Raw genomic sequence first — 12,500 nt, 5'->3', positions numbered from 1 at the left:
CAAGTCTTCGCAAGTGAATGCAAGTGGGTGGCCAAATGGTATGCAAGTCAGCGCAAGTAACAAAACTTGCGTCGACTTGCGATGACTTGCGTTTCGTTTGGCCAGGGCTTTAATCCCAAAGTGTTTTGAATTTGTTTCTCTAGGAGGTCGAAGATGACTTAGAAATAAATCTTTTTTTCAAGTTTCCATTTCTGTGATGTCTTTCATTTTGAAAATACAACATTTTGCCACCTTACGTGACAATGTCTATCACTATGAATCTCAGCAGTTTGAGCATTTCAAGTACAATTTAAGGAGATGTGTTCATACATATATGTACATGTATGTATGGAGTAAGTGCTCTCACCGCAAAGTGAACTCCAGATGTTCTTGCTGATTTCGGGCCACCAAGTTGGTGTACCACGGTTGTACACCAACATGGCGGTTCCATACAAAACTCTATAAAGTTGCGTGAAATGCTACAACAAAATAATAATTCAGAAATGGTGTCAGTCCACACTGACCTGAAAATTGGAGAGATAATTTATGAATAATTACTTGTCTCCTAAATGGTCTAGATAAAAGCAGTGAAGAAATTGATTTTGAGAAAAACATGACACTCCTGAGTTTTACAACAGACATGTTTCATTTCAAACTGAAGATGGCAGAGGCAACTGCCGAAACATGTCTGTTGTAAAACTCAGGAGTGTCGTGTTTTTCTTAAAATTATTTGTTTCCTACAATATTCCAAGTTCTTGGCTTTTTTCATTGAACAGTTTCGATTTTATTTTTTTGTGTGACTGTGAAAATTATCTATTACTTCAATTTAGGGAAAAAAGTAGCCAACTTCTCTGAGTGAAGTTGCAGACACTTTTCCTCAGCTGTTGGCACTAATAATTGAAACCACTGAGCATTGATTGGAGTTTGTAAACTTTTTCTATGCAGCATTGTATGCTGAACATTCAGTGTCATCATGTTTGGTTTAGTCTAGGGATGGACGAGTTTCAACTAACCCTGGAGGAGATTGAAGCTGTGCCTGCTGTCCCTAGAGAGATTTCCACTGTGAGAATAAGAGAGATTGATGACAGCTCTGCTAATCCTGATCCCATAATACAGGATGAAGAGGCTGATCTGTTATTGGAGGAATTTCTTTCACCTTCAAAACTGGTATGAAGTTAATAAACTTCTTCTAGTAACCTTAGTATTGACCCATTGATGACTCCTGGGAGTAAGACTTGATGAAATCTTACTCCGTCTAACGCCAGACGATTTTACTCATCAGCTGGGGTCATCCAAGGGTACCTTAGAGTCCGTGAGTTAACACGGTAAAATAGGTGATGTTAAAGAATCAGAATTCTAATTAAAAATGTCATCTACAGTACCTGCTTCTTTCTTGGCATTTTGTTTGAACTATTTGCTTAACACTTAGGAATAGAAATGCAAAGATGTCTAGTGACTGCTGCTCACACATTCACTGTCATCAATGATGCATATGCTTGCTTGCTACTTCCTTGAGCATACTTGTAGGCATCTCCACTGTCATCTATCATTGAGTAGCTAAAAATTTAAGTTTAATACTGCTATTGTTTATTGGTTTTGTTTGTTTCTTCATTCTTTCGTTTATTTATTTATTTATCTACTTATTTCTATATTTATGTAAACAGAGATCACTTACTGGGATGAAAAATCTGGAGGAAGTCGAATACCTTGAAATGAAAGTTGATACAAGAGACAATAGCCTTGGAAATTTTGGTAAGTGTGATGTTTACGCTGATCAAATTCCTTTCCTTGGTAAACACACAGAGAACAGGGAAGGTTAAAGTGGAGTTTATACAGAAACATGATAATATTATTTTTCACTGCTGTTGGTTTCTAAAAAATTAATACATAATATCACTCCATGAAAATGTTGAAAAAATGTGAACACATCACACAGTCACCCAAAGGATGACTTTTGGAGTTTTTATTTTGATCATTTTTATGAATTTTATACCATCTTAAACCATCTGGGATGACCACAGACAACTGCAAAATTAATGTTGATCCCTTTTATACTCCTATTGTAAAACCAATATTGATGTTTCTACTTTGACTGAACTTTTATTATAAATTTTGCTTACAGTATCTGATACATGTACCGGTATGTTAATTTAAATATGTAAAATACTTTTTAATTTCTAGGAATGTTGGTACCAAACCTTGTTGAATTAAAGTTGAATGATAGCATTATAGCAACAATAAGGTTAGTATGCTACTATCCTTGATCTTATTAATTTTTTTCTGCATCCACACCCCAGAATGAAAGCATTACATGTAAGGTGCTATTTTAGGGTGTTTCAGGGAAATCTCCTGTTAATAACGAGTTTAAAACTCAAAAATGGTAATGTGGAGTTGAATTGATAAAATTATCGTTACATCACAAACAAGACAATTCTAAGCAAAAGCGACCTTTATGCGGGTGATTTGCAATTATAAATTGAAAAACGCCGGGCAGACTTTTTTCAAGATTACCAAAAAATGCGATCTGTTTCAATCTTGTCCATTTTCTGTCCATCTATGTTTCTCTTTCATTTTGCTGTATTTCTTTTATGTTGTTTAATAGTTTTAAGCGGTAATTGCAATGTTACATTCTACCTTTTGGGCATTTTGGAAGTCATGAAATTGCATCATTTTTGTGTGACAATTTAGCCCCATTAATATCACATGAGTTATTGTTCATTTGTTTACTTGTGTTTTGTTTAGAGATCTTGGCACCTCGCTGTCCAACTTAAGGACTCTGTGGTTGTCAAGATCGGGACTTGTTGATTTAGATGGAATAAGTTCAGTTTCGTCTCTGAAGGTACATAAACACTTACTATAATTTACCACTGACTGTAATGTCTAACACATATGACTTTCAAAACTATGTTGTATAATCTTGGAGAGACTTTTCAACTTACATGTAGTTTTTGTCTTTAGGAACTCTACTTATCTTTTAACCATATAGAGGATGTCAGTCCTGTTAGTATGCTGGATCAACTGGAAATTCTGGATTTAGAAGGGTGAGGGAAAAAAAGAAGACCGAAGTTCTATAAATAATGATAGTATTATTCATTCATTGTACCAAAGGATCAGACTATGTTGGCTTATTATAATTTTATTTAGCTTCTACAATCTAGATAAACTGCATGCACATAAGTTAAGAACTTCTACAGTACATCCACTCAAAAACCCCTTTAACCCCTTTTTTTTACCCCATTGATTCCTGGACATAACTAGTAAAACCACAAAACAGTGAAACACCAAAACACAATGTATGATCCCACCATACATTGAATACTAACCAACGAAGGTTGGATTTGACATTAAATATTGTTTTAGGCCAAAAATGTTATTGCTCCTAATTCATCAAGATTGAGATTAGGATTCAGATTAAGATTGAGATCAGGGGCAATAACATTTCAGGACTAATTTAGGCCTAAAACGATTTTAATCTCAAATCCAATCATTTTTGGTTAGTATTGAATGTATGGTGGGGTCATACATGGTGTTTCAGTGTTTCACGTTGCTGTTTTGTGGTTTAGTAATGCCCTTGACTTCTACAGGAGTGAGACTTCATAGATTTTACTCTGGTTGACGTCACATGATTTTTCTGCAGCAATGGAAAGCAGTTCAGAAGTCAATGGGTTACAGGAGAATAGCACAAACTACAAGTAAAAGGATGATCACCTAGCAATCCCCCAAAATTATTATTATTATTATTATTATTATTATTATTATTATTATTATTATTATTATTATTATTATTATTATTAGTAGTAGTAGTAGTAGTAGTAGTAGTAGTAGTAGTAGTAGTATTTATAATGTCCCATTTAAGGTGGCATCCCTACGTTTGGCAATCCTCTCAATGAACAGCACCCCACCTTAAGACTTCAGCAATTATTGTTTCTGTGAAACAACAGAAAGGAGAAATAGGGAAGTGTAATCAGGAAATTGCATGTGTTTTTTTATATCCTATCCCTCAATAAGCTTCATTTTTCACCTTTTCACTTTTGGTTACTGTGACAGCAGTGAATTTCTTTTGCAGCAATAATGTGAATGACATTGCTCAGGTTGAGTTTTTGTGTCTGTGCTCGTCCCTGAAGATCTTGACATTAGAAGGCAATCCCATCTGTTCAGCCCCACACCCTGAAGCTTCGTCAGAGGTAAGGAAGCTTCACCTGCTTACATAGCTACATGTAGAGGTGACTTTGAACTAAAAAAGTGCGGTTTGAAAGTGCAAACTGACTGCATTGATAAGAAACAAACTGGCTGTGCTTATCTCCCTTTCTTGTAGTCTAATCATTCATGTACAGCTGTATAAAACTCCTTTGGCAACTTTAATATGTACATTTTATGTGTCATCAAGAAGCACATCACCAAAGCTAGCTGTAATTAGCTGGGAGTTGATCTTGTTGAGGAGGAAAAGCAGAATTCCAAGAGAAAACAGAGATATACTGAAGACTGAACACAGCCCAAAGTTTTATTTTACTGTTTCTATTAAATTTGTATTCAACTACACAGAAACATTCACTTTGCTTTGAATATGGTGACAGAATTGTCAACATGTTACCTACTGTACCTTTGTCTTTTAAAAAAAGTAATAATAATAATAAATTTCAGTACACTGTCTCATAGTTTTGATAATATAATATTACTTTATGATTGCATTGATAAAAGCATGTGATCATTGATTGATTTCAACAGCATTTTCTGCACAGGTATACATACACTGTACATTATCAGCTGTACAGAGTGAATGATTCAAAATAATATTAACAAGAATTTCATACTGTACATGAGATATTTGGGCTTTTTACCGGCTTGTTATGAAAAATTGTAATAATTACAAGCTAAGGTAAAAATAGTACGGCAGCAGGGATGGCGTAGTGGTGATTGCATTCACCTCCCACTAATGTGACCCCAGTTTGATTATGTGGGTTACGGTAAGTTTGTTGTTGGTTCGATCAGATGCGGAACCTCCCTAAAAACCACTTTCATGTGAGAGGAGCTTTCTGGGTAAATAATTATCATTAATTATTAGTGTTATTTTTACATGTATTACCTTTGTGCTTTTAAATTTTTAGTCGTGGAATTTTTGGCTTTTTTTGATAATATGACATCAGATTATTTAATTTTACAGGAAATTGAAAGCTATGAATATCGTGCAGCAATTCATAGAGCTGTTTCGAATGTGAAAATCCTGGATGATGAGCCTTTTTTGGTAGAAAAAGTTGGTGGCCAGTCAATGCTGCGGGAGCCTCCAGCATCACATAGGGTGAACAAAGTTCCCAAACATCTCAAAACCGACTTTCAGCTAGTCAGTGAAGGAATCAAGGCAATTATACTTGAAGAGCATGAGAATGATGATGATGATGATGATGATGCAGGTCTGTGGATAGACACGTAAATAAGAATGTTTGTTGATTGTTTCAGTGTTATGCAAAAAAATAAAACCATAAACTCTTCACCTTTGAACCAATCCCCATTGACAAGTAAAATTTTCTGGCAATTTAGGGAGAGTAAAATCTATAAGTGTTTCTCACACAGTCGGAAGGAAGGTGTTCAGAGAAGGTGGTCTGCATTTTTAAACTAATGAATAATGCTTTGTTTTTGTTAAGTGTTCAGCTCGTCTTTTGTTTTTATGTAAATGCTGTGAAAAGAAATAAATCAAGTGAAGTTTCGATCTTCACAATTATGAACGTAATTTTTGCAATTGCGTAAAGAAGCCTGAAAATTTCAGGACTTCAACAGGGTTTGAACCCGTGACCTCGCGATACCGGTGCAACGCTCTAACCAACTGAGCTATGAAGCCACTGAGGTTGGGAACATTAGAACCCACAAATGACCAGCTCCCAATGTCAGTGGCTTCATAGCTCAGTTGGTTAGAGCGTCGCACCAGTATCGCGAGGTCACAGGTTCAAACCCCGTTGAAGTCCTGAATTTTTTGACAGGCTTCTTTACGCAATTGCAAAAATTGCGTTCATAACTGCGATCCATTTCATATATCATTTCATCGTTAAAAGAAATTAAGTTATAAAGATGGGCTCTTACTGGAGAGATGTGAATTTCTTAAGGTAAAACCGTGATTGTATCAAAACTGTATTTATTGAATATTTTTTCAACTGGCTTTTTTGTGTACTTTTTGTTTTGTTTTGCTTTTAACAGTTGAGTCAATGCGACCTGGTTCAGCTGCTGGTAGTGCAAGACATGAAAGACCCTCTAGTGCCATGTCTACAAGACAACGCCCAACGTCTGCCTCCCGGATGCGACCGTCTAGTGCATTGGGACAGCGACCTGGCTCTGCTGGTGGTAAGAGGTTACATGCATAGTCATTTACATCCTGAATGTAGATTGTTGTACATTAAGAATGTTTCAAATACCGGTAATATCTTAAATATACATTTTCAAGGCTTGTAATTATTATTCCTTATCAGTTCTTAGCAAGTTACATGTACAGGCATGTGCTGTTTGCACTAATTATCAAGAGATGAAGATCTTGCTCATAGGTTATTGAGGCACGCGATCTTAGATTTGTTAAGTCCACTGAATTTGGCATTGAAGAAACTGACACAATGGACATGTACATGTAATCTATCTAATATTTTGAAGAGCTTTTACTTGACAATGGAAGTTGTCACCAGTTTGGGAGTAAATAATGCTAAATGTAGCTTAGGAGATGTGACCCATTTCTTTGAATTAAGGTGCACATATCCTTAGTACTTTTACTTTTCCATGGAAAAATGTGGAACTACTGTATGCCTAATAATTATAATTATTATTGTTTTAAATTAGTTTGTGTGCACTGTGATTTTAATTCAAAACACTTTTGTTGCTCACTGTTAGGTAGCTACGAACCTACTAGTACGGGCGTTTTTCAACAAGATGACACAAGTGATCTAACTTATGGTGAGCTCATTTTCCACCCATTTGTTGACACTTCAACCCCTGAGAGTGTCAGTTATATGCTTATGGTAGACAGTTCGACTTACATGTATCGTTCAGTAAGAGTGCTTTTAAAATTGAAAAATAATTAATTCAGAGGTGTGTTAAAACACCTTGGTTATTTTCTCACATCCTTTTGATGAAAGCAATTTTTTTTGCTTTAAACTTATAAAATCTTAATGGGATAATGAACACAACAGTTAGTAATTATGAGAATGTGGTCTTTCCTTTAATCAGGTTCCAGTCAAGTCATTTGCGGGAATATATCAAGAGCACTGAAATCACGGCGAAAGGTCAGTAAAGAATTCTGTTGCTGAAGACCAAGGAAAGGGCTTGGTGGGGGGGGGGGGGGGGGGTACTGTTTGACAGAATAGGGCTTAATCAGTCAATAGGCCACTTCGGAAAATACCATAACAATCTTTGTTTGTCCCCCCAAATTTTGAATAAGCATTGTTTTTGTTTTCTCTTCGGACCATTGTAAGTCCCAAGAGAAACTGGAAACAAGGCTTATGCAAAATTCTGGGGGACAAACAAAGAGTATTATGGTATTTTCCGAAGTGGCCTATGGAGTTCGTTTTTATTGGGAACATTAGTGCATTGTCGCAAGTGCAGAATGAAGACCATAGAATTCAAATGCAGTACCCCAGGAGCGCGCTGCTTTCAGATATTTTGTGGGACACAGTGGTGCCCATTGGACCATTAGTGAGTCCCCTTTTCTACGACGGGCAGCTCATTTCCCTTCTCATTCGCACCATGGGTTGTTATATTGGGCAATGAAGTTTGACCAATCACAACAGGCATAATCAGAGCAACAGGCCAAATAGAATTGCTTGAGCAATGTGCGGGAAAAACCGCGCGTGCAAGCTGCAGTTTGTAGGAATGCAAACGAGTTACACATGTCAGCAAAGAAATGGACCCATGTCTTCCAATAGCTTGGTCAGGATACTGACAGCTGCCACTCGTGTGAGCTTGACAACTTAAATCTGCATGAAAAGCGAAACCTCTAGGAAAGCGTGTAAAACGTACTTGTGACCATTGGAGAGATTTATCTTAGCGATTAAAAGTATTTGAGGCTGGATACATTTACGAGTACGCTGTAAGGGTTTTGGTTTGTTTTTTGCTCGCAACTTGGAACGTTTGCTTGTTCTTATTCAGCGAGCACAGTGACAAGGCTCAGTTCAAACTACAAAATTAACTGTCATTTTGCAACTCAAATATTAAACTTCCTTATTATGATAAACTTGTTAATATTTACCTAGGATCTGAAACAACCCAAGTTACCTATGGTAGCTTTTCTCGAAAGTCCTCGGCTTTTTACACCCGAAAAAAGTTATGAAGAGGAAGCTGATTCCACAGCCAACAAGAATGATATTCTTGAAGAGCTGAAAGCGTGGAGGTTGGAATATTCCAAGTAAGGCGCTACATTTACTATTGAAGAGTTATTGATGTTGGAGAGTTTTGGCTTCGTGTTAGAGAGATTTATCGTCTCGTTTACAGCAAACGGCAGACTTCGGACTAAAATTTGCGTTTTGCTAAAGATGTAAGATACAAGAAACTTGATTAATAGTTAGCCCCAAGTATTGAACAGCTTTTCAAAGGAGCAAGACTGGGGAGGTGAGCAGCTCCTCTCCCCATTCTTCGCGCGGCTTCGCCGCTCGTTAATTAGCCTCTCGCACCAACAATACCGCCAGCTACGCAAGCTAGAGCAAGACAAGTTAGAATTTTCACACTTTTTTGACAATCAGCAGCTTGCCGTTTCCCGTTTCCCGTTTCCCGTTTCACGAAAACGCGATGCTCAAATCTCTATATTGGTGGCAAAATGATGTACGTCTGGCTTCTGTTTAGGCTGAATGTATGGTTAGCGTTACCTTGTTCTGCACAGTAAAAGAAGAGTAATCATGAATTGAGATTAAATTTTTGCGAATTGCGGATATTTAATGAATGACATAAAATTCTCTGTAAAAAAAAAGTCTTGAGAAAATTCGCGGCTTCAACAGGATTCGCGACCTTCGCGGTACCGTTGCATGCGGTGGTGTATGCTGCGATGCTTCATGAACTTAGCCATGGAGCCACGTCTATGGCATGAGAGTAGGGCAGTGCGTTGCGGGCTCATGTGTTCCCATGAAAGGAGGCCTCCAAGAGTTGAGAGACTCCTTTTTATGCGTTTTGAATCAAACATGACTACGACTAGAACACTTGATCTTTACGAACGTTTTAACCTCAGACTACGCTTAGATGGTTTTGTTTCTTTCACTATTTCAGGGTATTGAGCAATGAAAGAAGCAAAACATCTCCTGCAAACGAAACTTCTGATGGATCGCTGAAGTGAGCAATCGATTTGGTTTATCTTCCCTATTTGCGGAGGGGTTCATTCTCAACTAGTTTGTAGATTATGGTTAAATGAATGGAAGGCACAAGAACGTTAGATTATAAATGGATGAAAGTAATGATCTTCGCACTTTCCTTGGCGACTTTGACGAAATTCCAACTCAAGATCTCTGAAATGCCGTTGTATTACAACAACCACATTAACATTGTACCAGCACTGCAGAGTTGTCTTGGCAGTATTTGGCGTCACATTCAGTGCGTTTTTTAACTCTTGCATTCGGAAGAAACCCCTTCACAGTCAAAGTAACGTGGCCTACTCCGGCGGCAAGGAGGGCTGTATTCGCATGCGAATGCTTGAGGTTATAAAAATCCAGCTCGGGAAATTGCTTATGTGTCTTGCATGGTCCCTAATTAAACACCACTTTGCTTTGGAAATAGCCGAGATTTTTCTAGTATTTACACGTTAACAATTTGCAAATCACAGAACAAATGAAAAATTACGTTAATGTTCACTGATACTAACGCTGTAAAAAATGCGGTTACCGAAGTAGCTGTAAGCTTTTGGTAAGTCATTGCATTCGTTTACGCAGCCCTCAAGCTTTAGTCTGTTAATGCCACCGCTCGTAAACAGTTGTATCTTGCTCACTTTTAAAGACAATTCTTTCAGTATTTTATTTTTGTCTTTCAGTGAATTACCGCCGTCTTCTCCCCAACAAGACGTCAGCGCCTCGCAACTCTCGTGCACCACTCCAAGCTACTCACCGTCCCCTCCGTCAGTCAGAAGTTCTCGTTTCTCTGGGAGCCACTCGGTTGTTCGTCGCTCACTTCCCACTCCTCCCCGAGTCGGGAAAGAAATAAAAAGACCAAATACTGCTGCGGACTTCAGGATGCGAAGGTTAGAAATCGTTTTGTTTGTTCCTCTTGTTATTCATTCCTATCCATTGATTCGTTCAACATCAGTGAATACGTGTCCTCGAGCCGTTAAATAATGTTTTGATGTTCTTCAAGTCAGTAAATAATTGTCATGCCATTTCCAACTTAAGGTTGCTCAAACCAGTTTAACACTTGAAAGAAACTCTCTTATTAGAAGGATTGACACTACAACACTTTATCACTTAACAGCAATGTTATGGTACCATATCAAATACCAATTATTGCTGAAAAAGATTTGGTCATTTTTGTGACGTAAATAGTTACTGCAGCAACAGGAAAGCTCTGCAAGAACACCCATGTTTTGGCTTAAGCTGCTCATATCTCAAAAACGAACTGTGTAATCACCATTTGTAATCAGCATGCCAGAATGAAACTTTCTGCAAAGTTTAAAAAATTCTGTCTTGACATACTTGTTGCTGATAACTGCCCACCGACGTCTACTGTGAAATATATATAGTTTACGTCATAGAAAGTGCGGCGTACGGGGTTTTATGCACGAGTTGTTTGTGTCAAAAACCCGAACGAGCGAGGAACGAGCGAGTGAGGGTTTTTGACACAAACAACGAGTGAATAAAACCCCGTACAAAGCACTTTCTATGTCGTGAACTGTTTATTACACATAACATGAGAATTTTCATTAAAATAGTTTTCTGAACGCGAATTAGAAACAAAAACTCACTAACAATAGAACCAAAGCCAAATTTAATTTAATTCAATAACAAAGTACGATTTGCACGATTTGCACGAGATGCACGAGTGATTGGCATGGAAACGCCTTTACGCTTTCGTTGATTGGTTATACTTCCACATGTGAAAGAGCTGTACGCCATTCTGATTGGCTGTATAGGCCTTTTTCACATGTGAAAATAAAGCGTATAGATTTGTACAAATGAGCTTTATGGAATAAAATTCTCATGTTATGTGTAATAAAATACCTTTGAACATGCTCAACATCTCCTAAATATGAACTCTGAATGGATTAACATTATTACCATCTATACCGTCCTCCTCCGTCTACTACCAATGGCCTTACAACAGCACATTTCTTTTTTTGGAATTTGCAATGTTCTTGGAACACTTAATGTTATATCACTCTCTGGACAAATCTTAATTGTAGGAGACGTCAATCTTCATTTGGATAATACCTCAAACAATCAAACAAGAGAATTTCTGGAATTACTGGATACCCTAAATCTGAGGCAACTGGTAAATCAACCAATTCACGGACTTGGTCATACTTTGGATTGCATAATAACTCAACAGGATGCGAATCTTGTAAATGATACCTGTGTGCACACTCCTTGGCTATCTGGCCATAGCTTTGTAGCTTTCAACCTCTCACTACAAAAACCTGCGTTATCTTAAATAATTGAAATTTAAGGTAGCTTTGAATCCGCTCAACAGAATTTTTTTAAACTTTGCAGAGAGTTTCATCTTGGCCTGCTGATCACTTTTGTGCAATAAAAAATTGGGGTCACTGAGTGCGTTTTTCAGGTATGAGCAACTAAAGCCAAAATATAAGGTGTTTTTGCAAGGCTTTCCTGTTGCCATGGTAACTTGTTACGTCAAACAAAATTAATGACTGCATCTTTTTCAGCAATAATTAATGTTTCACATGATACCATAGCATTGCTGTTACGTGATAAAGTGTTGTAGTGTCAATCCTTCTAATAACAAGGTCTCTTGAAAGTGTTGAGAATGGTTTGAGCCACATTTAATTTAAGTTCGAAATGAAGCCATCTGCGAAGTCTGCTCTATGAAAACTGTTTTCCCGAAATCAAATTGATTGGTTTCTACATAAGCTCGACAGCTGACGTAAATGTCTCGCAAAGTTCAGATGTTACAGCTAAATGTGATTTGCACCTTAGATTTCGGCAACTTTCCGGTGAAGCTTCTGTTGAGCAATTGAGGCTGCAGGCCATGCAGGGGGACGAGTCTCACGATGTGGACAAAAATGTGGAGTCCAGGTCTTCACCTTCTTCATCCATTGGAGACGACCCGAGAGCACTTTCCACTTTTACGCCAGTGAAGGTCAACCCTCGGACGAGGTAGGAACACAGTAATAAAACGAAACGTGAGAATGGAAAATTGCTAATCGTAACTAGAGGAAAAGGCAAGGTAGTGATGAGCAGAGTACAAGGAGAACAGCGCTGTCTGCAGTTAAAATCGTAAGGCCGGCCTTTCAATCCCCTGTGCGTGTGTTTTTTTCTTGAAAGGGACATTCCGAATTGAAGAGAGTAACTGCTTGAAACGAAACATAGCTTGGTCTGGAAGTTTATTTCTACATTCGTTTATGC

The 12,500-nt window shown here is 37.7% G+C and overlaps 1 protein-coding gene across 1 annotated transcript in view; it reads left to right on the top strand.

Annotated features, from left to right (window-relative positions):
• The window catches only part of LOC138060482 (leucine-rich repeat-containing protein 56-like), a 15,461-nt gene that overhangs the window by 2,260 nt on the left and 701 nt on the right, over positions 1-12,500 (top strand). Inside the window, exons 2-15 of the mRNA XM_068906274.1 lie at positions 966-1,146; positions 1,644-1,731; positions 2,161-2,221; positions 2,722-2,818; positions 2,938-3,020; positions 4,046-4,163; positions 5,141-5,387; positions 6,166-6,309; positions 6,844-6,906; positions 7,180-7,235; positions 8,202-8,353; positions 9,205-9,267; positions 9,959-10,165; positions 12,072-12,251. Of these exons, the coding sequence (XP_068762375.1) occupies positions 966-1,146; positions 1,644-1,731; positions 2,161-2,221; positions 2,722-2,818; positions 2,938-3,020; positions 4,046-4,163; positions 5,141-5,387; positions 6,166-6,309; positions 6,844-6,906; positions 7,180-7,235; positions 8,202-8,353; positions 9,205-9,267; positions 9,959-10,165; positions 12,072-12,251 (1,740 nt within the window). The remainder of the gene's footprint in view (positions 1-965; positions 1,147-1,643; positions 1,732-2,160; positions 2,222-2,721; positions 2,819-2,937; positions 3,021-4,045; positions 4,164-5,140; positions 5,388-6,165; positions 6,310-6,843; positions 6,907-7,179; positions 7,236-8,201; positions 8,354-9,204; positions 9,268-9,958; positions 10,166-12,071; positions 12,252-12,500) is intronic.

The sequence above is a fragment of the Montipora capricornis genome, chromosome 8, assembly GCF_036669925.1.
Source record: "Montipora capricornis isolate CH-2021 chromosome 8, ASM3666992v2, whole genome shotgun sequence".
NCBI lineage: Eukaryota > Metazoa > Cnidaria > Anthozoa > Scleractinia > Acroporidae > Montipora > Montipora capricornis.
Note: the sequence above shows the minus strand (reverse complement) of the source record. Positions and strands in the feature narration are given on the sequence as shown.